The 21,153-nt window shown below is 53.3% G+C and overlaps 9 protein-coding genes across 9 annotated transcripts; 4 read left to right on the plus strand and 5 right to left on the minus strand.

The window, feature by feature from the left end:
* Positions 1–261: 261 nt before the first annotated feature.
* Positions 262–2,644, plus strand: CORC01_03963 (PA domain-containing protein; the record flags this gene model as incomplete). The annotated part of the gene is made up of 5 exons (XM_022615612.1): positions 262–758; positions 814–1,019; positions 1,081–1,594; positions 1,644–1,965; positions 2,036–2,644. 5 exons carry the CDS (start codon positions 262–264, stop codon positions 2,642–2,644), a joined length of 2,148 nt encoding a protein of 715 aa, XP_022477789.1.
* A 589-nt stretch (positions 2,645–3,233) lies between these two features.
* CORC01_03964 (ATPase) lies at positions 3,234–5,324 on the minus strand (the record flags this gene model as incomplete). Its single annotated transcript, XM_022615613.1, has 1 exon — positions 3,234–5,324. The coding sequence occupies one exon, from the start codon at positions 5,322–5,324 to the stop codon at positions 3,234–3,236; it is 2,091 nt and encodes a 696-aa protein (XP_022477790.1).
* Positions 5,325–6,485: 1,161 nt separating this feature from the next.
* On the minus strand, positions 6,486–7,696 carry CORC01_03965 (starch binding domain-containing protein; the record flags this gene model as incomplete). The annotated part of the gene is made up of 2 exons (XM_022615614.1): positions 6,486–7,532; positions 7,595–7,696. 2 exons carry the CDS (start codon positions 7,694–7,696, stop codon positions 6,486–6,488), a joined length of 1,149 nt encoding a protein of 382 aa, XP_022477791.1.
* Positions 7,697–11,804: 4,108 nt separating this feature from the next.
* On the plus strand, positions 11,805–12,026 carry CORC01_03966 (uncharacterized protein; the record flags this gene model as incomplete). Its single annotated transcript, XM_022615615.1, has 1 exon — positions 11,805–12,026. The coding sequence occupies one exon, from the start codon at positions 11,805–11,807 to the stop codon at positions 12,024–12,026; it is 222 nt and encodes a 73-aa protein (XP_022477792.1).
* A 473-nt stretch (positions 12,027–12,499) lies between these two features.
* CORC01_03967 (uncharacterized protein) lies at positions 12,500–13,735 on the minus strand (the record flags this gene model as incomplete). Its single annotated transcript, XM_022615616.1, has 1 exon — positions 12,500–13,735. One exon carries the CDS (start codon positions 13,733–13,735, stop codon positions 12,500–12,502), a length of 1,236 nt encoding a protein of 411 aa, XP_022477793.1.
* A 430-nt stretch (positions 13,736–14,165) lies between these two features.
* On the minus strand, positions 14,166–15,247 carry CORC01_03968 (uncharacterized protein; the record flags this gene model as incomplete). Its single annotated transcript, XM_022615617.1, has 3 exons — positions 14,166–14,373; positions 14,640–14,846; positions 15,075–15,247. The coding sequence occupies 3 exons, from the start codon at positions 15,245–15,247 to the stop codon at positions 14,166–14,168; spliced, it is 588 nt and encodes a 195-aa protein (XP_022477794.1).
* CORC01_03969 (uncharacterized protein) lies at positions 14,747–15,618 on the plus strand (the record flags this gene model as incomplete). The annotated part of the gene is made up of 3 exons (XM_022615618.1): positions 14,747–14,825; positions 14,884–15,123; positions 15,230–15,618. The coding sequence occupies 3 exons, from the start codon at positions 14,747–14,749 to the stop codon at positions 15,616–15,618; spliced, it is 708 nt and encodes a 235-aa protein (XP_022477795.1).
* A 998-nt stretch (positions 15,619–16,616) lies between these two features.
* CORC01_03970 (uncharacterized protein) lies at positions 16,617–17,276 on the minus strand (the record flags this gene model as incomplete). The annotated part of the gene is made up of 3 exons (XM_022615619.1): positions 16,617–16,800; positions 16,879–16,919; positions 16,989–17,276. The coding sequence occupies 3 exons, from the start codon at positions 17,274–17,276 to the stop codon at positions 16,617–16,619; spliced, it is 513 nt and encodes a 170-aa protein (XP_022477796.1).
* Positions 17,277–19,656: 2,380 nt separating this feature from the next.
* Positions 19,657–20,857, plus strand: CORC01_03971 (BNR/Asp-box repeat protein; the record flags this gene model as incomplete). Its single annotated transcript, XM_022615620.1, has 2 exons — positions 19,657–20,177; positions 20,239–20,857. The coding sequence occupies 2 exons, from the start codon at positions 19,657–19,659 to the stop codon at positions 20,855–20,857; spliced, it is 1,140 nt and encodes a 379-aa protein (XP_022477797.1).
* Positions 20,858–21,153: the final 296 nt, after the last annotated feature.

A 21,153-nucleotide genomic window follows, 5' to 3' on the forward strand; every position in this document is an offset into this window, starting at 1 on the left:
AAAGGTCTCATTCAATGGCATCACCGGCCTCACCGACAGTTAGTCCCCGGAGTGACCATTGCTGGGCATATTTTCTGCGATTGGGGTGTGGGCGGGCTGGCTGCAGGCGAGAGCTATAACACCAGCTGCACCTTTCCGTCGCCCATCCCGAGGGTGCGGTTCTTGGCAGAGACTTTGATTTTTTTTTCTCTCAATATTTGACCGTTTACGGAAAACCCTATTGAGTCGAATCTCTGCACCTTTGCTTGGATTCAGCCCATTATGCGTTGTCATCACGTCTCCCTCGCCCTGACCTACGCGGCCCTCGCCTCGGCCTGTCAGCGAGACTTCTTCGTCGAGAAGCGGCACACGCACCGCAAGCCCATCACGAAGCGCGCCGACGACGTGTGGCCGCCCGTGCTGTCGGACGAGGAGACCATCCTGGTCAATGCCTTTGACAATGTCACCGTCGATGAGTGGTCCGACTACTACGGCCACCAAGTCAAGCTCGCGGGCCTCGGCAAAGGAGCGGCGCAGTGGACGGCGGATCGGTGGACCGAGAATGGCTTCGATGCACATCTCAATGAGTATCATGTTTATTTAAGCTACCCGGTGCATGCTTCGCTGCAAATCACGTACGCCAATGGCACGACGAGCGATGTCAGACTGGATGAGGATGTGCTGGAGGAGGACGATGTGACGGGGCGGGAGGACAGGCAGCCGACTTTTCACGGTTACTCTGCGTCAGGCAATGTAGCTGGAGAATACGTCTACGTTGGGTGAGTATCTACCGGTGGCCTTGGATGTGCTCTGCCATGCTAATTCTCAGCGAAGACGTGGCTCACAGGCAGACTTTGATCGTCTCGTCGAACTTGGAGTTGAGCTCGAAGGAAAAATTGCATTGGCCAGATACGGTGGACTCTTCCGTGGTTTGAAGGTGAAGAATGCGCAGGACCACGGCATGATCGGTGCTGTCATCTTTACCGACCCCGGTGACGATGGGAACCAGACTGTGGCCAACGGCTACGAGGCGTATCCACGTACGTTTTCATACCTTTCATTGACTAGTTCAAGGCTCCTTGCTAATTCAATACCACTCAGACGGTCCTGCTAGAAATCCCAGCTCTGTCCAAAAGGGCTCCGTCCTGTTCCTCTCCACTCACCCCGGTGACCCAACCACCCCAGGCTACCCATCTCACGAGGGCGTCGAACGTGCAGACATTTCGCCCGTCACGCCCAAAATTCCCTCAATCCCCATCTCCTACGCGTCCGCCGAGCCTCTCCTGCAGGCCCTGGACGGCTTCGGAGTGTCCGCAGAGGAAGTCAACCGCACAATCTGGGCGGGCGCGTTGAACGCCAACTACAGCTCCGGCCCGACCCCCGGCGTCACACTGCACCTTGACAACTTGATGGAAGGTAAGATCACGCCCATCTGGAACGTCATTGGCCGAATCAACGGCACCAATGCCGACGAGACGATTGTCATTGGGAACCACCGCGACACCTGGATGATTGGAGGCAACGGCGACCCCAACTCTGGATCTGCTATCCTGGTTGAGTTCACAAAAGCCGTCAACGTACTTGTTTCCAAGGGCTGGACGCCGAGGAGGAACATGTAAGTCACTTCCTCCCCCGAGGGTGATTATAAACTCTAATATGACCAGCGTGATAGCGTCATGGGACGCCGAAGAGTATGGCCTCATCGGCAGCACCGAATGGGTCGAGGATAACGCCAACTGGCTCACCGAGACGGCCGTGGCATATCTCAACATTGACGTCGCAGTGTCAGGCCCGAGACCCGCCCTCGCAACCACGCCCGAGTTACAAACCGTCGGTACCGAGATTTTCAAGAAGATCATCTACCCCAACTTTGGCGGCTTCAACATCAGTCTCTACGACGCCTGGCTGGAGTCTTCTGAAGGAATCGTTGAGTCGCTGGGCAGCGGTAGTGACTATACTGGCTTCTTACATCGGGGCATCAACTCGGTGAGTACCGCAGATGAGAGACGCGCTGCTGAGGGGAGTGACCCGTGGGATAGTTGCTAATCCGCCCAAGCTCGACGTCGGCTCGAACAACGGCGCCTCCGATCCAATCTGGCACTACCACTCAAACTACGACACCTACCACTGGATGGCCAACTTTGGCGACCCTAATTTCCTCGTCCACGCCGCTATCGGCCAATACCTCACACTCCTCGCCTTCCACCTCGCCGATGACGAGGTCCTCCCCATCGATGTGCCCAACTATGCCACGGAGCTGCGCGCTTACCTCTCCGACCTCGAGGAGTACGCAGAATCCGAGGGCGCTGAGATCGACCTCTCGGAGCTGTCCGATGCCATCGAGGTCTTTGCGACGCGGGCCGACGAGGTCAAGGCCTTGGAGCAGCTCGCCGTCGCGACCGGGGACGCGGACCTCATCACGGTCGTGAACCACAAGTACCGCGACTTCCAGCGGGGGTTCATCAGCCAGGGCGGTCTGCCTGATCGGGAGTTCTACAAGCATGTCATTACTGCCCCTGGCTTGGATACAGGATACGCTGCTGTTCTGTTCCCTGGTATCACTGAAGGCATCCAATACGGGAAGGGAAACCTCACCGTTGCTGAAGAGTGGGTTTCCAAGACTGCTAGAGGTATCCTGCGGGCTGCAGACATCATCAAGACGTAATATCCTTGATCCGACTCGTGATAGAGACCTTGTTGCAGACGCCGTCGGACACCGGGGAAAGTGGGTTTATTGGTCCGGAGCCACCCGGCGCTTGTCGGCTCCGTCCCTCCCCGCCTTGCTCCGCCATCTGTCTGACCATCAGATGACGCAAAAATAAGATGGGCGAAGAAGGGATAATGAGTAATTTTGCATTGCTGAGGAAGATTCCCTCCATAGCCTGATCTTAATGAGAATGAGCAAATGACGCAACGATGTAAAGATGAGGAAGAAGTGATGTGTTACCCTAGGTACCCTGACGATCTATTCATCATCTCAAGAGTCACCTGCTCTGTGAGTGAACCTAAACTTCAGCACCTGAGTTCTTTTGTCGAGACTACATTTGTACCGAGCCTTTTGTGTATGCTCAGCAAGACTTCAGTGTCATCGACGGACATGTCCCAAACCACAAATGCAAATGCATCAAGATGTTGGTCATCAAATGTTATTTATTGTATCTCAGGTATGCCAACCTCCGAGCCATCCCTTCTGACTAGATGTAAATAGAACTGTGGCATTGTACTAAAAGCGAGTCCCCTGCAGATCGGATTCCCTAAGAAGAAGCCTGGCCCCCAGGTCGCCGTTTCTCAATGTTGAGAACAATGTCAATGAAACTGCGCTTGAGCGCACTCTTCTTCCTAGCAGCCAGCAACTGCGCCGTCTTGAGAATGTTCTTAATCTGCCGACCATTGAGCTTTAACTCAGAGAGTTCAGCGACATCCTCATCAGAAACCTCGCTCTTGAGCGTAGCCCCGTGCAAGAAGTTGCTCCAGATCTGGCGGCGCGACTCCGGGGTGAGGTCGGGGTACTCGAGCGAGACATGGATGCGCGACTGGAACGCCAGGTCAATGTTGTCGACGCGGTTGGTCGTCATGAAGAGGATGCCCTCGTAGTACTCGAGCGTCCGCAGGAAAATGGAGACGACCTTGTTGCGCTCGAGGTCATGCGTCGAGCGCGCCTCGAGGAAGACGTCGCACTCATCCAGCAGCAGGATCGCGTTCCACCGCGCCACGAGTTCCAGGATACGGGACAGGCCGTGCTCGACCTCCCAAGGCTTTGAGCCCAGGTCGCCCGAGCTGAGGGTGTGCAAGGGAACGCGGAGGTTCTCAGCCACGGCCTCCGCCGTCAGGGTCTTGCCGACGCCCGGGGGCCCAGAAAGGAGGCAGATGATGCCCTTGCCCTTGCCGGAGATGACGTCGTCAAAAGTAGAGCCGTCGAGCTGTGACTCGGAGAAGGCGAGGATGAGTTCCTTTTGGTCCTCAGGCAGGACGAGCTTGTCAAAGGCATTCGTGTTCCAACTAATTTCGCTGACCTGCTCGACGAAGAAGTCGAGCCACTTCTTAAGCTTGAGGGAGTAGCCACGCGTGCGAGACCGCGCGAGCATCTGGTGGTAAGGGGTCAGCTGGAGGTTGCCGTCCTTGCCCAGCCCGTGCTGGCGCTTCCAGGCCGAGAGCGCCTCCATGTCCTTTGCGTTCCAGTCGTCGAGGTAGCGGTTGTGGTACGGGCTGAAGCGGTTGAACGAGTTGATGTCGACGACGATGCGTCCCTCGACCTGTATGGGCGTCTCGTTGCCCTCGCTGTCCCAGGTGATGGCGGTGCCCGAGTACTGCTTGTAGTTGTGTCCGGCCAGCTCCTCAAAGATCTTGCCGCGCTGGATCAGGGCCGCACGCAGCTTGTCCTTTTGGGCGTGGAAGGCCCAGGGGTAGGCGTTGAGGCCGGTGATCTTCTTGGTGCCGAGAAACTCGGAAATGTTGATGCGCTCACCGTACCGGCCAAACTCCTTGCCGCTGTAGTCGACGCAGTCGGCGCGCAGCTGGAGGAACTTGCCGCAGTTGTTCTCCATGTACTCGGTCTCCTCGAGCTCAAAGGCCGACAGAGGACCCTTGTGGGCCGAGAGGATGATGGCGCCGGGCTGGAAGATCATCCAAAGATGCTCAAATGTAATGACGCCCTTTGCCACGTAATCCTCGAATGCCTTGATGGTGTTGCCAATCTCGTACTGAAGGATGTCGTGCAGGATAGTGAGGTGCTCCTTGGTGTTGGCATCGAGACCCGCCTTGCCCAGGTACTTGCGGAACTCTGTCCAGCGGTGCACAAAGGGGCGGAAAGGGGCGGCGAACTCTAGGCGGTCGAGCTCGCAGGCGACGCCGGTGTAGCCGTCCAGGATCTCACCCAAGGCCTTCTTGAGCCAGGGGCTCTGGATGACGATGGAGTCGGCCTCGAGCTTCTTCCGGCTGTCGTTGCTCTTAACGTTGCGCACAACGACGGCATACTGCTCCGTCTCCTCGTTCTCAGCGGCTTCCTGGACGTCTTCGGGGTACTTGTCCACCCACGTCCAGTTTCCGTCGCTGTCCTTGGCGGACTTGTAGATATTCTTAGTCGAGGCGATTGAACCGAAGGGAGCAAGGGGCTTCTTGGGCTTCTCCTCATCCTCCTCCTTCTTTTCGTCGCCATTGGTCTCTGCCGATGTCTCGTCCTTCTCAGCTGTCTCGCCATTTGTGGACTCGCCGTCTGACTCTTTGGCATTTGTGGTTGATGTGCCATTCGTTGTCTTCTCCTGAGCTGGAGTCTTGGTCTCCTTGGCTGAATCGTCGACCTTCTTAAGGCCGAGGGCGGCCGCTGCTGCTGCGCTTGTGCGTGCCATTGTGATTACTCTGATGTTCTGGTTCAACGGAATTAAGAATTTTGTATGGATATCAAAACTACTCTCGAATTGAAGATGGTGTTCCGGATGTATTTATCTCCATTGCAAATACACTAGAAAATGGTCTTGGGCAAAGTCTTCCTTTTGCCATCTCGTCCAACTTGCCAGCAAAGCACCAGGCATCACGGCATCGTGCTCGAGTGGCTGCCTCACTAGGGGTTGATCGATTGATGCCTTTGATGTGCATGGCATGTGGCAGTGACTCACCCCTGTACACGGCTCAAGAGCTGCCGAATGCGAAACGCAAAAGCCTCTGTCTGGGAGAGAGAACATATTGCTGCCTACAAAGAACGGTTCGCTGCGGAAGCCTTGATCGAATGGAGAGGCCAATAGATGGGAGCGATGTAAGCACTAGAGTTGCAAGGCAGAAGAGCCGCCCACATCAAAAGCTTTTGGTCAGGATTCAGGCCGCCATAGCTGGCCGTCTTGCTCATTTGCCGATCTGTAGCAAACGACGTGTCCTCAACGAACACATCATGGTCAATGTTCCAGCGTGCAAAAGAGTTGAGGTGGTGCTTAGAAGCCGGAACGGTAGTTCCACAGAGGCCTCAGGAAGGATTCAGGAAGATAGCCAAACAACGCCAAAGTCCCGTTAATTACTGCAGGCAGACAAGCACTGCCCGCAGCTCCGCAGTATTTCATGGATTTCCGCTGGCTTCAAGCGGGACGGGAAGCGCCAATCGCCTGTTCAACCCCTGCTAAGCCTCCAAGCGTTGCAGCGCCACATAAGAGAGCACAGAATAGCGGGGGAACGAAAGCTGATAGAGCTTAGGGTCGTTGTAATAGAACACGTGTAGCACAGCCCGCGTTCCCAACGACCCATGTTTGCATCCAACTCACCTAACACACTCACTTGGTTTCAACTGGTGCCCGACCGCGTACATGTTTAGGTTTGAGGTCAACTGATTGTTACAAATTGCCTTGTTTTGCTTAGGAGAGGATCAGGTTGGCTTAAGACTGGTCCAACAATTTCATATCCATTACATGTACTTTCTACATGATACCACTCATCGAGAAAAACAATACTTGAACGTGACGTATATACAGAGAATCGAAAAAGATAGCTACGAAAGCCCTTCTCCAAGCACAGCCACCTTTATCTTACTTCCAGTTGGTACTGACTGTGACCGCAGTGGAGCAGCTCCGAGGCACAGTGTAGGATCTGTTCGGGTCACTCTCCCACGTTGCGGTCCCATCCGATGCCACATTAATAAACTTGTACTCAAACGCCGTCCCGGCCGGCAGCGAGACAGTGTAGGTCCACAGGTTGTTCGAGCTAGTGTACTGTGCCGCCGACAGCGCCGGAGCCGATGCCACGTTCCAGTTGCCGAGCGCGACAACAGAGCCCGCGACCTTGATCGTCTGGCCAGGGACCGTCTTGACGATCTCGTTGAAGGTGACGGCCACGGTGCTAGCGATGGCACAGGTGCCGCTCGTCGTCGTTGCCGCGGCGCTGGTCGTGCGTGTCGAGGACGGCGAGGTGCTTCCCCCTCCTCCGCTGATGGCGATGTCGGCGCACGTGAGGTACACTTGGCCGGTCTGGAACGAGTTCCAGCGCAGCGAGAGCAGGGTGTGGTTGGAGACGTAGTCTGGGATCTTGATCTTCTTGGTGACGGTGTAGCCGCCCGCGATGGAGGTGTAGCACGACCCCAGCGCGTTGTTGTCGACGCCCTGGCACGCGCGCCGGTTGCTGGCCTGGAACGCGTTGCAGGTGAACCAGTCGTTCCGCCAGCACGTCTGGCCGGAGGAGCAGTCCGGGTTGTAGTCGCAGCTCTGGCCCGAGACGTCGGTGCACTTGAGGGTGCCGGCCTGGAAGCAGTTCTCGGCGGCCTGCTTCTCGTCATCGGTGGGAAGGTAGCCCAGCGTGATGAACTTGTCGATGATGGACTGGTCCTGGCAGATGCGGTAGCTGAACATGCCGCCGTGGTCGCCGTTGTTATCGACGCACCACTGTACGTCGACGATCTGGCCGCGACTGTAGGTCACGACCGGGACGCTACCCCAGCTGCTTCCCGGTTGGTTGTAGTCGACGCTGACGCGGGCGTTGTAACCGCAGGGCCCGCTTCGGCCGACGGTAGCGGCCGTGAGGTCCGGCCATGCGGAGACGGGCTCCCGGATGGTGCACTCGGGGCACGAATCTATGCCGGCCTACGAACAAGACATTAGCTCGAGGCCAAGAAATTCTTTGGTGTTATTTCTTGGATCATCACCTCAGCACCGAGGCGCGTGCGGCTGGACGGAATTGTCAAATATCCATGTCCGGACACCGAGGAGATGAATGTGGCAACCGCCAAGGTTGTGAACGACTTCATGGTGAGGGGCTTGTAGGTGTCTTGTGGAAGGGTTGATTTGGGTGTATAATACACAAAGCTCTAGTTGGTCACTAGAAGTGATATTACGTCTTCTCACAAACTCGGAGAGCAACCATCCTGGCCTTATATGCCTAAACTCACCTCAACTGCCAAACCGAGTCGCAGCTCATGGTAAACTCAAATGCTTCCATGATGCTACTGAATTGTTCACGATGTATCTTGGCCATGCTGCTCCCACCGCTAAGGAACAAAACGAGCAACGCCGAAGTACCCCCAACCGAGACGGCCCTACCCGCATACGTGTCCCCGGACCTAAACTCATCCTGGCAGTCCGGGGCACCTCCAAATGATATGTAGGTGAAGGCGGGGTAGCAAAGTCATCCTAGTGCCGGCTGTCATATCTCCAACTGGCAACCACCGCGGGGTGAATAGGCCCGGTGTGTGGCCACCATGTGCGCGGCACGCGCTGACCCCGCGATACCTATACGACTTGGACTCGGCCGCTTATGCTAGTTTACCAAAACGGTTCCTGACCCAGAAATATGATCAATGATACCCTAAAAATACGTTTGAGGCGGAGTTGTGCGGAGTCTTAAGGAGTTGAGGTGACATTCCGCCCTACCGATCAGATGACGTTTCACGACACCTTCAAAACTTGCATAGAAGGCCCGAGGTAGTTATGTGGAGGGTAAGTGAAAGGAAGGTCAAAAAAAGGCGGCAATCATGAAAATTGCCGAAAAACATCCGCATCGTGCATACAGCTGATGAATAGCAAGCCAACTCATCTCGCCATTGGTGGCTAAGGAGCACAGCTCCCGCGGTGGACGCGGGGTCACATTGGGCCACGTAAATAAAACCAGCATTCTGAGACAGCATCTTTTTAATGACATTTTCTCGAAGATTTTGTGGTTGGTCAGGTGTGCCTATTTGGCTTGGCTTTCAAAGTGGCAGCTGGAGATTTGGACAGCGAGCACACAAGTACATGCCTGGCATTTTAGGACGAGATTTGTGTTGAGAATGGTAAAGCAATAAGTTTCTTGAAGCCTCACCCAGTGAGCAACAGTGAAGAAGCTGGCGCACAGCTTGATGCTGGGCCACATGGCTGCTCGTAGCGGTGGACCGGGGAGAGGAGCTTTCCAAGCTTGTGAACAGTCGTGGCTCTTAACCAGTACCTTTAGCTTTGCCAAGTCATCACCCCTGGTTTCTGTCAATATTTCAGACATTCGAATTGCACTCTTCGTCAGAAAATATAGTCATTTCCCTCATTCTTAGTAACCATAAGGCCATGAATTGCGCTGAGAATGTTTGGAACCATCTCTGAGCTAAGTACCTCCGAGAAAACCTTTGCTCAGCCCGCTGCCATCATTGACGAGAAATGCAAATCCAGAAAAGACTGCATCATCCCTTCTCACGCTCTAGGTAATCTATCAAGTCCGTTTATGGGATACTTCGCTTACTTTAAGTGGTGGCACGTCTAACCTTGGGGGCATCATGACACTCGCTGTGCCAAATGAAATACATTCGAAGAGAACCAAATATCAAAACCTACTGATTAAAGGTAGTTAGTGTTGCATATCCGTTGCAGTTTTTTTGTTCTACCTGCTTTCGCGACATCACAGTTTCTTCTCCCGCCTGCCGAACTCTGTCGAGACCATAGAAGGGATCCGAGTCAACCATTTTGCCAACATCCTCTGTGTTCACTCAAGCATGGTCTTTTGTACTTAATAATTGGTATCAATCTGCACCCTAATGACAATTTTAATTCGTCGCAACGGACCGAATCCAAGGCGATGGTGACGGATGAGCTGTCAGAAGATGGTGTGGTGGTCAACCGATTGCCAAGGTGTGTTGGCGACTGGACTAGATCAAATTGAGTCTGCTGGCCTATCCATTACTCCTCTGAGATTCGAGTTTTCAATGCGCCTTTGGGATGCCTTCGGCATTTACCTCTCCATCGTAATTTGGCGCTCTCTACTGTACTTTAACGCCAGCACGCCAGCCCTTCAAGTTGCAGGGTGCTTCCGCCATCCTCGCAGTGTGCTTCAGTTCAGCGTCATCTATCCCTGCATTTGCCGTTGCTGCCCCACCGATTCGAGGCACGTAGGAAACATTTGATTTTGAATGAATTCCAGGCACGCTTGCCAGGATGTCCTCTGAGTCAACATTGAACTGTGCTTACCGTATTCAACATGCGAAGTCGAATTCAAATTGAGAAATGTCTCACATCTCTTAGTCTGATGCCCGACCTCCTCTGCACCTCAACTCCGCAGGCCCCTTGTCTCTTGTCTCCCTAAGGTACTATCTATTTGCAACGGAATAATGGCGAAGACAATGGCTGCGTCTGATTCTGGTCTATTTGCTAGAATACAACAATTCAAACAGCAAGCTTGAAGAAGCCACACAACAGCGAGCTAGCCGTAAGATGTATCACTGTGTCCCATCCAATATATCATCAAACGTAAGATAATCCGAGTTTAATATGGATCTCTTGGCCACCAGATTTCTCATCGCGAGCGTCTTAATGATGACATACGCAACTGATGACGGGGAAAGCAAACTCACAATCAATTTAGCTTTCAACAGAGGAAGAATCGTGCTACTCTCACACCAATGGTTTGGCCGAGAAGCAATATCGAGACTCAAAGTAGCTCAGACCAAGTTCCGGGCAATTGGAACGTGTATTTTTGAGATCGGGGCCTGTGGCGGCTGATGTGATCCCGCACTGCCTACAGGTCGCCGCGTGCGCCCTGCAATTAGCGAAGCTGACGGGAACAATGATCCCAGAATACATCCCGCTTCCGTCAGTATTTTGAGTTCATCCCAGGTTTACCTCGGCCACGTGACCCAGCCACAATTTTCGATAAAGCATGGGATAGAATTGTTTCTAGGTGTATCCTGTCTTTAAAGCATCACCCAAGATTTTCCCTCTCTCTTCACCCAGAAGAGACACTCTCATTGCATGCCATGTACGTCATCCTTTGATATTACTCGAACCTTCTGGACAAGATGCTCTTTTGACCGAGGTTAAATATTAGAGTGCATGTGGCCAGGAAACTCCGGCGGCAGTTTTGTGTCTGCTTTATTTCTGCCCACGGCGGCATCTTAGCACGTAATGAAGACGTCTCGTAAACAGGTTTCCAAGCTTTTGAAGCTGACGATCGAAATCTCCTTCAACCTTGATCGAAGGAAGAACCATGAAGATGACTTGACTTGGGCTATTGTTGCTTTATCATTTTTGTTTTGATCGTTGCAGTATCCATGGTAGTAAAATAGGCGTATCTTGTCACCGAAAGTGTCGCGACTGCAGCGAATAATCCATGTCGGCATGGCTAGCGTAGGAGCAAGTACTGAAAACATCCTGGCTAGAAGGGATCATCTCTACCCGCTCAAGATTCACCTCAGCAATAAGCGTCAAGGAGTAAAATGCTGGGTCCCATTACTTTCTCGGGCAGAACTAATGTAGTCGTGCCTCTGTCTTCCTTGCATCTGAAGCAATTGAATAGGTGCCTGAGAGTTGGCTGTCATACTTCGCCTAGCGGAATTTTGAGGCAAGCCACTGCAAAGCCCTGACCGGCGACGATCCCTCATATTACCTAGTCTTCAAGCCACATTTATATATTAACAACACTCTCCGTTTTCCGGTTGATATCTCCTGACGATTCATGTCCTTGCCGCGTTAGCCGGTATATCAGCCATCTCACATCCGTACTCCCCGTAGCCTACCTTAAGGGTGAGGCGCGCGGAACACATCTAGAGCTTCTCTTCAGATTGCAGTGCAACCGGGCTCCGGCGCACGGTTTCAATCCAGATTCTTGATACTATCGACGGTAAATGTGGGACCAGACTGCTGCCGGTCCAGCAAACGGGTTTCCTGGTTCTCGGGTCAACTATTGGTACCCGGCCGAAGTTTAACCCCCCTGTTAGGTGCCGGTGGGGCATGGTCCAAGCCACTACCCCACCAGGGTTCTAGCCAATCAAAGAGCCTGATTCGCAGTTCGCCCCACTAATTGGCACCGCCCGACCTTTTTTTTACCAGATTTCAACTTCTTTCTCCTACATACCCACCAACTTTACTACCAATTGAATCTATCACCAATCTATCACCACTATGGCCCGCCCAAAAGGCAGTACGACGAAGCACCTTACTGAGGCTGAACGTCAGCGTATACGGACCCTCTATAACGACGCAAACCTTCCGCAAGCTCAAATAGTCAGTATTACTGGTTTTTCAAAGGATCAAGTACGTGTGGCAATACGGGCCCCGTCAGCAGCCGTAGCGCCTCGATCAGGCCGCCCACGTATCAAGAAACCACGGCAAGAGGCATCGTAATCGAAAAGAGAGCGTGTCAAGGGTTCGCCAAACTCGGTCCCGCGAGTCAGTCCCCAGGGTAAAAAAATGGGTCGTTGTTCGCGTTATCAAGGACTCATCCACGCCATCTATATCACGACTAGGAGTCCAAACAAGCACGGACGAGGTGATCGACAATCCACTCGCCAAACAAGCCTCAGGGGTGCATCAAAGGATTTGCGTGAGCTTTTCTGCCAGCCTTTGAGGGGGGGTCACCTATGAACCCCGGGCACATCATCTCGGGGGTCGCTTACAGCCGAACCAGGGGGCTTTTCGGGATGCTGCCACATCCGGACTGCGCTTACACTTGATCCCTGGCCGGGTTGTCGGGGGTTTCGGGAGTTGGCCGTGGGAGATGAATGGACGATCTTTTCTGTGTTGCACAGCAATGCCTCGATAATCTTTGTCTGTTTGTGGATTACATTATGTTACTTCAATCATCTACTTTCGTTTCTTCATACCAGGTTGTTGATCCTGTGCTGTCTGTCATGGCCCGTAGTATCTGGAATCGAGTGGTTGTCGCCCGGCTCGTCGGGCCCGTTGTGCTGAATGACGTCCATCTCAATGCCGTCGTCCTTGCCCACAATGTTCTCGGCCGAGCTGGCATACACTTTTCGCGGCCCAGAACTGATGGTCTCGACATTTGTCCCTCTAGTCGCCTTGCTCCCTCGGCCATTCTGCTTGTCTGAATTGGAGAGCCCGAGCCTAGATTTTGCCACGTGCCACGATCCCATGATTGCTGCGTCCAGCACCGGAAGCGAGGCGGTTACGATGCCCATGGCTATGTCGAGCACCGCCCATCGTAAGATAATGGTGTAGTCCCAGAAGATGTCTGTAGACGTAAATGGCTGCAACTGCTGTAGAAGACCGCCGGTGACAGTGAGCCCGCCCGAAGCCCAGATGATGAAGAGCCTAATCTTTTTGCCCCTATCAATACGAACGCTCCACAAGATGACGATGGGTGTGGCTAGGAGGAGGACACTCTGCACGACATGGATGATGCTGAGGACCTTTGTGTTCAGCAACTGGTTTCCACACGTCGCGGGCTCGGTCAAGGCTCCCGCAAACTCTCTGTCCCAGACGGCTCGCGGCGGGTCACAAATGAAGATGCTCCAGAATATGGCGGCGAGGACGTAGGCGACGCATGTGCCGAGGAAGATGTCGGCGAGAATTCTCCACGTCCTATACGCCGTGTCGACGAGCCTTCGAATGAAGAGGGTGATGGAAATCTTGATGACGCCGACCGTTGGATAGTATAGCAGCCGGCAGATGGTCAGATAATACGAGTAGACCTGGTAGTCGTCATAGGTGTTTTCCCACGTGTGCGTGCCGCCTCCTGCATCGACAACGACGACGATCTGCAGGACCGGATACACCACAGCGAGAGCCGCCGCCACGATGATGACCCAGTCGTCCCATCCAAACTTGGTGTATGCCCCGCGGCCTCGGACCCAGAGTCTTGCTGCTGTCGGTACGACGATGGCGAGCAGGACGATTATCATTCCTGCAATGATGGCGCCTTGCTTGGACTCGTGAACTGCGTTGGCGGGCTCTTTTGCGGCGAAGAGGTACCCCAGACTGGGGTCGAGAGTCGTAACGCCATACTCTCGGTATATACCCCTGATGATGTTGTAGTCCCTCGTGTTGTTTGGTGGTTTTCCAACCTTCGCAGAGGTCGTTGCGTTCGACATGGCGAAGGAAAGGGGGCCTGGGTGGAGGTCAGGGGCGGGTCGGACTCGAGGAATGGATCACCCGTAAGGAAGAGGAGTCTGGGCGGCTTTATGGAATGACATCGAACAGATGAATGGTAGCAGCCTGGCGGAGAATCTGAGTATCTTGGTGCGCCGTCTAGGTTGGTTTCATATCGCATTATCAAGATAATGTTCCCGGGTGAGTGATGATCACCTCGCGTTAGCCCCATAGTGGAATGGGTTCAAAAGTGGTTATTCCCAGTATAATTGCAAGAATTTCGCAGCAACAGCGCGAGATCAATAAGGGGAAGGAGAAGCCGACGTTTTAGCTCGTGTTCCTCTAGCTAGTATAATAAGCACAAGGTCAAGGTTGTCTTGAAAGCGTGCAGCTGAAGTGGAGGGTGCGGCGGTCTCGAGTCATGGGCCCCCTTCACCCTATGCCGTCGGCAGCCAAGTTTGCGACATGAATGCCGGAAGGGCTGCGAGTTCGCGGCACGGGGTCCCTGGGCGTCAAAGATCGGACAAGCTCAAAGCTGCAGCGAGGAACTCTGAAAAGAGGATCCTGCTCCTTGAGCACGTCACGTCTCTGCCTTGCGCAGATGGACCGGCGAGAAGCAGGTTGCGGGCAGCGGGCTTGGCTGTGAACGGTTAGGAGACTCGTTTGACGAGGGGAAACCTCTTCTGTCCATGGTGTTGGCTCCGTCTTGCCCAGTTCCCCGAGATTGCTTCGTTGCGCCAGGATTGCAATTTGGAGAGACTTGTCTGGCTTGATTCGGACTAACGCAGAAGCAAACCACGCTCGCTCTGGTCGTTTAGCGTATATCAACAGGTGTTATCGCTCGTGAGCTCTGCTTTAGAACCTGTTCTCGCCCTTTCTTTGCTTGTCTGATGTTGCGTGCTTGACCATTTGTGTCCCAGCCAGATAAATCTGTGCGCATCTGGCGCGCCACCCTCCCTGGTTTGTGTGTCAAACTGCTTCCAACTTCCAACTTCCACGCCAGCCATCATATCATGGTCCCATTCGCGGCTTCCTCCGCGCTCGGGCTGGTTGCCGTCGCAATAGCGGTCACTGCCACCTCCAATGCCGACAGTAGCTGCACCGGCATTGACGCTGTCAGCTCCACATATAGACCTTCAGAGACTCTGAGAGTTCTTCTACGTCGGGGGCCAAAGCGCTTCTGACCCCACGGGCAACATCACCATTGGCCAGCTCTACATTGAGAAGCTCACAGCCGTCCTCACGCTGCGGCCGACGCGCTTGGTCTTTATCCACGGCAGCGGGTTTCCGGGGACCACTTGGCTCAACAACCCTGACAATCGTCCCGGTTGGGCGACCTACTTCCACAAGGCAACCAGGTCTACCTCGTTGATGCCAACAGCATCGGCTGGTCCACTGCCAATACCGCGACCAATTTTTCCATGGCCGTGGGCATGTCGGCCGAATTCGTCGAGAAGGGCTTCACCGGCGTCAAGAACTACAACACCTACCCCCAGGTGGCCGGGGACGGACATGCGCGGCGATCCCTTCTTTGACCAGTTTCAGCAGAGCTTCATTCCGTACACGACAAGCTACGTCTTCCCAAGAGCTGGCCATGCGCGCCGCCTGGTGCGAGCTCCTCTCCCTCGTTGGCGCACAGTCCTACCTGGTCTCCCACTCGCTGGTCGCAAAGTTTCCAGTCGGAATCTCCAACGACTGCCCCCAGCACCTCGCGGGCAGCTTCAACGTCGAGCCCTCCACGATCCCCTTCCGCGCGTACGGCTACGGCCTGACGAGCAACGCGGCTAACCCGTGGGGCCTGACGAACACGCCCGTCGACTACGAGCCAGCAGCATTTAGCACGGCGGAACTTAACGCCATGGTCGAATCCGTGGGCGAGCCGTAGCTGGCTCTCCGCAACTGCTACCTGCACAGAGAATCCGAACAGAAACTACCCAAGATTGCCAGCGTCCCGTATCTGGCGTTGACGGGAGAGGCTAGCATACATATTACCTACCATCAGTGTATCATCAACTACCTGAAGCAGCATAGGTGGGCGGCCAGCCGGAGTGGATCAAGCTTAGTGAAATTGGGATCAAGAGCAATGGCCACTTCATGCATCTAGAAAAGAATAATCTTGACATCGCTGCCGCGGTCCATAAATGGATCAAGAAGCAACAGAAATGGTGGTGGTGGTAAGGTTTCCGTTTGGCCGTGCAGCAGCTGGACTGAATGAGTTGTGATACCCATGTCTCTAGTACAAGCAGACATGTACGCAGTAATCCTAATCCGATACCCTCAAAGTCTTTTCACTCTCGCCTCATCGTCGAGCACAACGTCCCATTCCAGCGCCACGGCGCCTCTGGCAGACTCAAAATGACCACGCATATGACCACAACGTCATGTACCGGTAATCAATACCGGTAATCGAACAATTAGGCAGTGGATATGGAGAGAATGAGGTCATGCTCATGATTTATACTGCCGCGTTGCATGCTGTGGATGTTTCAATCCCATACATGTAGTTCGTACTGTGCACTTTGCCAAGACAGCCGGCTGCGTACCTACTATATTTTGGTTTCTGACAAAGAAGAGGAACTTTGGAATTCCCACTTTACTCCAGTCTGATCCGAGCTCCAAGTTGATAGTTTCATCGACAACGACCACCAGCCGGTCCTGCGGCGTTGAATGGTTTCGCCCCCAGAAATTATGCCCATACCGAATCTCAGTTTATACCATTCCTAGACAGCACTTTGTCGCAAGATGCGCGAATCTTCGTAAGCTGCTCATCTGATTCCAGCGGTAAAGCACATCACTGAGGATCCACATCTGTCAATCCGGCCGTGGGCAGAAAAGAGGAATGGCAGGAGTACGCCATAAAAATTGAATCGGCGACTGCGCGTACTAATAATAGAGAATGATGGCTTTGCTCACAGAATATCCTAAAGCATAGTAATCCTGCAGGACGACTATAACACCATTCATCCAAGCAGACCAGGCCTTCTGCTTGTTCCCATCCACTCCATACTTCAAGTGAGATACCAGCAGTCTATATCTGCCCTTCAAAATAGAGATGCGGATGGACGCACTATCAACATGTCAAAAGATCGGGACTGGCCAGGAGTCAAGTAAACTATTCACTGGCGCGAACTTGTATTTGACGTACAAGTTTCCCGACAGGTCGGCACCCGGCACGGGCTGTGCCGTCTTATTGTAGTTCAGGGGGCTCTGGTTAAGTCCATACTACCTCAGCTTGAAGTCTGTGTCTGCGCGCACCACATCCAGCCGCTCAATCTGCACGGACTGCGTGCCGGCATAGTACAGAGTCAGCTCGTCGGGGTCAATTTTGATGTAACTTTCTAATTCGAAGTTGTTGGCCTGAACCAGCTGCGGGGCCCCAAACATTGGATACTCGGTTGCAGATCCGCTGACGCTCGGCGGTACAGGGTAAGTTCCCGAGCTAGGGGCCGCACTGAAGTGGTACCCGGCGCCTTGGTAGGGGATAGAGAGCTTATCAGTTCTGTCGGAGGCGATGGCGTTGAAGCCCGAGTAGAAAGAGTTCATGAATGCCCGTGGATCCTGTGGCGGCAGGAACTCTACGCACACCTTTTTGCTCTCTCCTGGACCAAGATCGACAGTGAAGTCTTCTGGGAAGTTGATAATTGATGCAAAAGGGAAAGGAGCCAGCCGTTAGTACATCTTGGGAGCCGCGGCGTCGTTGGAAAACTAAAGTACATCAACTTCGCATTGCATCTTGAGCTTGTCGTGATGTGATCAGACCCTGGTATAGTCTCGTATTCACCCGCAGCCTCCGTACCTGCGGAATAATTTATCAGCGGTCTTCTTTGAAATGATAAGCAGTCGTTTCCACCTCTTCTGCCAGATGATTAGTTTTTGGTGAAGCACACTTGGAATTTATATGTCATAGTCCGACACCGTAAACGTCTTCAGCCCGGTGAGGGGAGGTCAAATCTCGTATTCCTGGAAGACCTTGGAATCACGCAATGAGACCTGCCAGGTATAGAACTTATTATCGCGTGATCTATACAGCTGGCTGATGATCTTATCAGATAAACGTAAACTTCGAATGCCAAGGCAGAAGTCTAAATGCGGGAGTTTTTGAAGATATCACACGGCAGAGACCCGGGAACTCACTCCCGTTCTGCGTAAGGCGATGAAACTTCAACGCCTTTGAATGATCCTCCCAACTCGGTGTTGAAGATGTAGTGATCAGCCATCTATAGGCGGGTGGCAAAGACAAGGTATATCACAACGCGCTTCCCATTCAATCTTGATGCACGCACATAGGTGCAAACAGCTGGTTAACCTCACAGCGATGGTTTGCCCTTGCGTTGAGGCCTGTCTCAAGCTGTAGGGCTCGATAGACGAAATCATTATGGAGATTTCATAGATCACTCTATGCCTTCAGGTTGGTGCGGAAGTTGGCCCCGGTTTCTTTTCATTAAATGTAAACAAGGGTTCCAATGGACCACAGAAGACTAAGGGAAGAGTTTTTGACCTATCACATATAAATTGCTCTGTGAAAGTGTTATAGCCTGAAGCTGCCAGTCAACTCTGCGAATGTAGTGTAGGTTTAACTAACAGTCGGGGTGACTGCTTCATGTCGGATGAACGTCGTTCCCCCAAGTTTCTTTCTATGAGACGAGGGATCTCTACAAGCTTTTTCTCTTTTCTTTCGTAAAGTGGTCAAAACATAATTCAAGAATAGAATCATAAAGGAAACTATGAGTGACTCTGGCCATTCAACATCTCCTGGGAGTTGATATTAATTCTTGATAAGCAGTGATTCCAATTCGCATTGAACGCAAAGTAGCTAATATGCTTACTCGTTCAACGTATTCGTCTCCACTTATGTAAATTACAGAGCTCGGCAAGTCATTGAATTAAAAACTAATGCTTGGTCAATCACGCGGTAGGCTAGGATATTAAAGAGGAACCACGTGCCTCAAGTGTCTTGTCGTAGGACACACATAGACGAGAGGGCACATGTTGATATAATCACAACTCCAGAACAAGCACGGCCATTAAGGGGCGATGAGATGACGGAGCAGGAAAATAACGGGAGTAAAGCACTACAAGCAAGGTGTTTCCGGGACATTATCGAGCCTAGGCAGCTTGGCAATCCACAACTTCCCCTCCCCTCCGCTCGTCGACAACGGCTCGCAACCCAGATGTAGGCACAGGCAAATAGGCCGGGCTACACCAAGAGTAAACACAACAACTGAGCGATTGTTTCACACTATTGGTGCGCATCTTCCACTCGCACCTAGTATTTGACTCCATTCCCCCGCACGAACCCCACAGCCCAAGTTCTTGGGTTTCCCCGCAAACGACTCAAACGAGCAAGTCTGCACGGCGCACCTCGAGATAACATTGTCCCGGCTCCCGCAGCCCCAATCTTATTTTCTCTTGATCTCGGCAACCTTGTCATCAAGTCCCGCGACTCTAATCATTAACGACGACCGGCGGTTGTTTGTTTGGAGCGCATACAGTTGCTGCGCAGCGGTGCTCCCAGTCACCATATGCAGTCAACTCTTGCCTCACACCATGGGAACTCCTCTTTGACATCCAGACCCTGCTTGCAAACAGCAGTGGTTCTCCAGGCTTCTCCAGATTGGGTAGCAGAGCCAGAGTTTAGGATGTTATATCGTTATGGGGAGTCGCCACTTGGCCGAGGTATCCGAGAAGAAGCTCATGGTTCAGGCAAGGTCGCATCGTGCAGCTTGCCGTGGTCACCAACCCCAGCTCAATTGCTCCTCTGGACCCAACCCCATGGGCCCAGCAGTGAAGGACTCAATGTTCAATGCTACCTTATAAAAAGATACTCTAGAACCCGATCCGTGGAGATATGCCCTCACGGTCTCGTTCATTGTTCTTCAGACGCGTCGTGTCCCGCAGAGGTCGTCGAGTCTTAGCAGCAGTCATGATGCTCCGGTCCGCCCTCATCGCTGCCGTAGCCGCCCTCACTTGTGGGCTTGCCTCTGCTCTCGAGACGTTCCAGCGCAAGCTCATCTTCCAGCCGCCTGATAACTACACAGACCCTCGTGTCCTGTACCCTCGCACGGTGCAGCTTAACGACAGTCGTCTCCTGGCAACCTGGGAGAACTACTCCTTAGAGCCCCCTCTGGTCTGGTTCCCCATCTCCGAGTCTCTTGACGGCGGCCTCACGTGGAAGGAAGTCGGTCAGGTCCACGATCAAGTCAACAACTGGGGCCTGCGTTATCAGCCGTTCCTGTACGAGCTGCGCCAAGACTTTGCCGGCTACCCTGCCGGGACTGTTCTCTTGGCCGGTAACAGCATTCCTACGGACCTCAGCGAGACCCAAATCGACCTGTATGCTTCTCAGGACAAGGGCCGCACTTGGGAGTTCCTCTCCCACGTCGCGCGCGGTGGTCGTGCCATTCCCAACAATGGAGAAACTCCCGTCTGGGAACCTTTTATTCTGTATGTCTTGAGCAAACTGAAATATAATCTATTCAATCCAAGGTACTGATATCGAATATAGCATCTTCGAGGACGACCTGATTCTCTACTACGCCGACCAGCGCTCATCCGAGCACGGCCAGGAGATCTCTCACCAGACCACAAAGGATCTCAAGACCTGGTCCGACGTGGTGACCGACGTCTCCTACCCCAGATACACCGACCGCCCGGGCATGCCTTTCGTCACTCAGCTCGCCAACGGTGACTATATGTACACCTTTGAATGGGGCGGCGCTGACATCATCCCGACCTACTCGTTTCCCATCTATTACCGCATCGCAAAGGACCCCCGCAAGTTCGCCGACGCCACGGACCTCTACATCAACAGCACAAACGGCGGTGTCTTCCCCATCAATAGCCCCAATGTCGTTTGGTCTCCCGTCGGCGGCTGCAACGGCACCATTGTCGTGTCAAGTAACAGCGCCCCTCTTTTCATCAACCGCCGGGGCGGCGACCCGAGCGCGTGGGTTGCGTACGATTCTCCCGAACCTGGTGCGTACACTCGTAACCTGCGGATCATGGAGGAGGACCCCGATTACCTGCTCATCATGGGCGCCGGTGTCCTGCCTCCTAGCACTACCAACAAGGTTACTGTCAGCATGCTCAAGCTTACTGAGCTTTTAGGCCTTGAGCAGGCATAAGTGATGGAGAATATTCCAAATAATAAAGGTTGAGTTGTCGTTTCGGAGGACATGCCCTATGCTCAGGCTAAGTACAAACATGCAAGTAACGCCATAATGAGAAATTGCTGAATGACATTTCATCGGCCGTCGAGTAAACCACTGCGCAGTCGCGTCAAAATTGCTGTTTCTTGTTCAAGTTGAGCGTTTATTCCTGCTCAGGTTCTCCGTGACGTAATTTACCCAGCAGATGTTATCTCTTGGCAGATCTCAAATTGCCCACCTGCATTTGACAGCTTTTAGTTCCTCGAACCTAG

Source organism: Colletotrichum orchidophilum (genome assembly GCF_001831195.1).
Source record: "Colletotrichum orchidophilum strain IMI 309357 chromosome Unknown Scaffold_25.1, whole genome shotgun sequence".
NCBI lineage: Eukaryota > Fungi > Ascomycota > Sordariomycetes > Glomerellales > Glomerellaceae > Colletotrichum > Colletotrichum orchidophilum.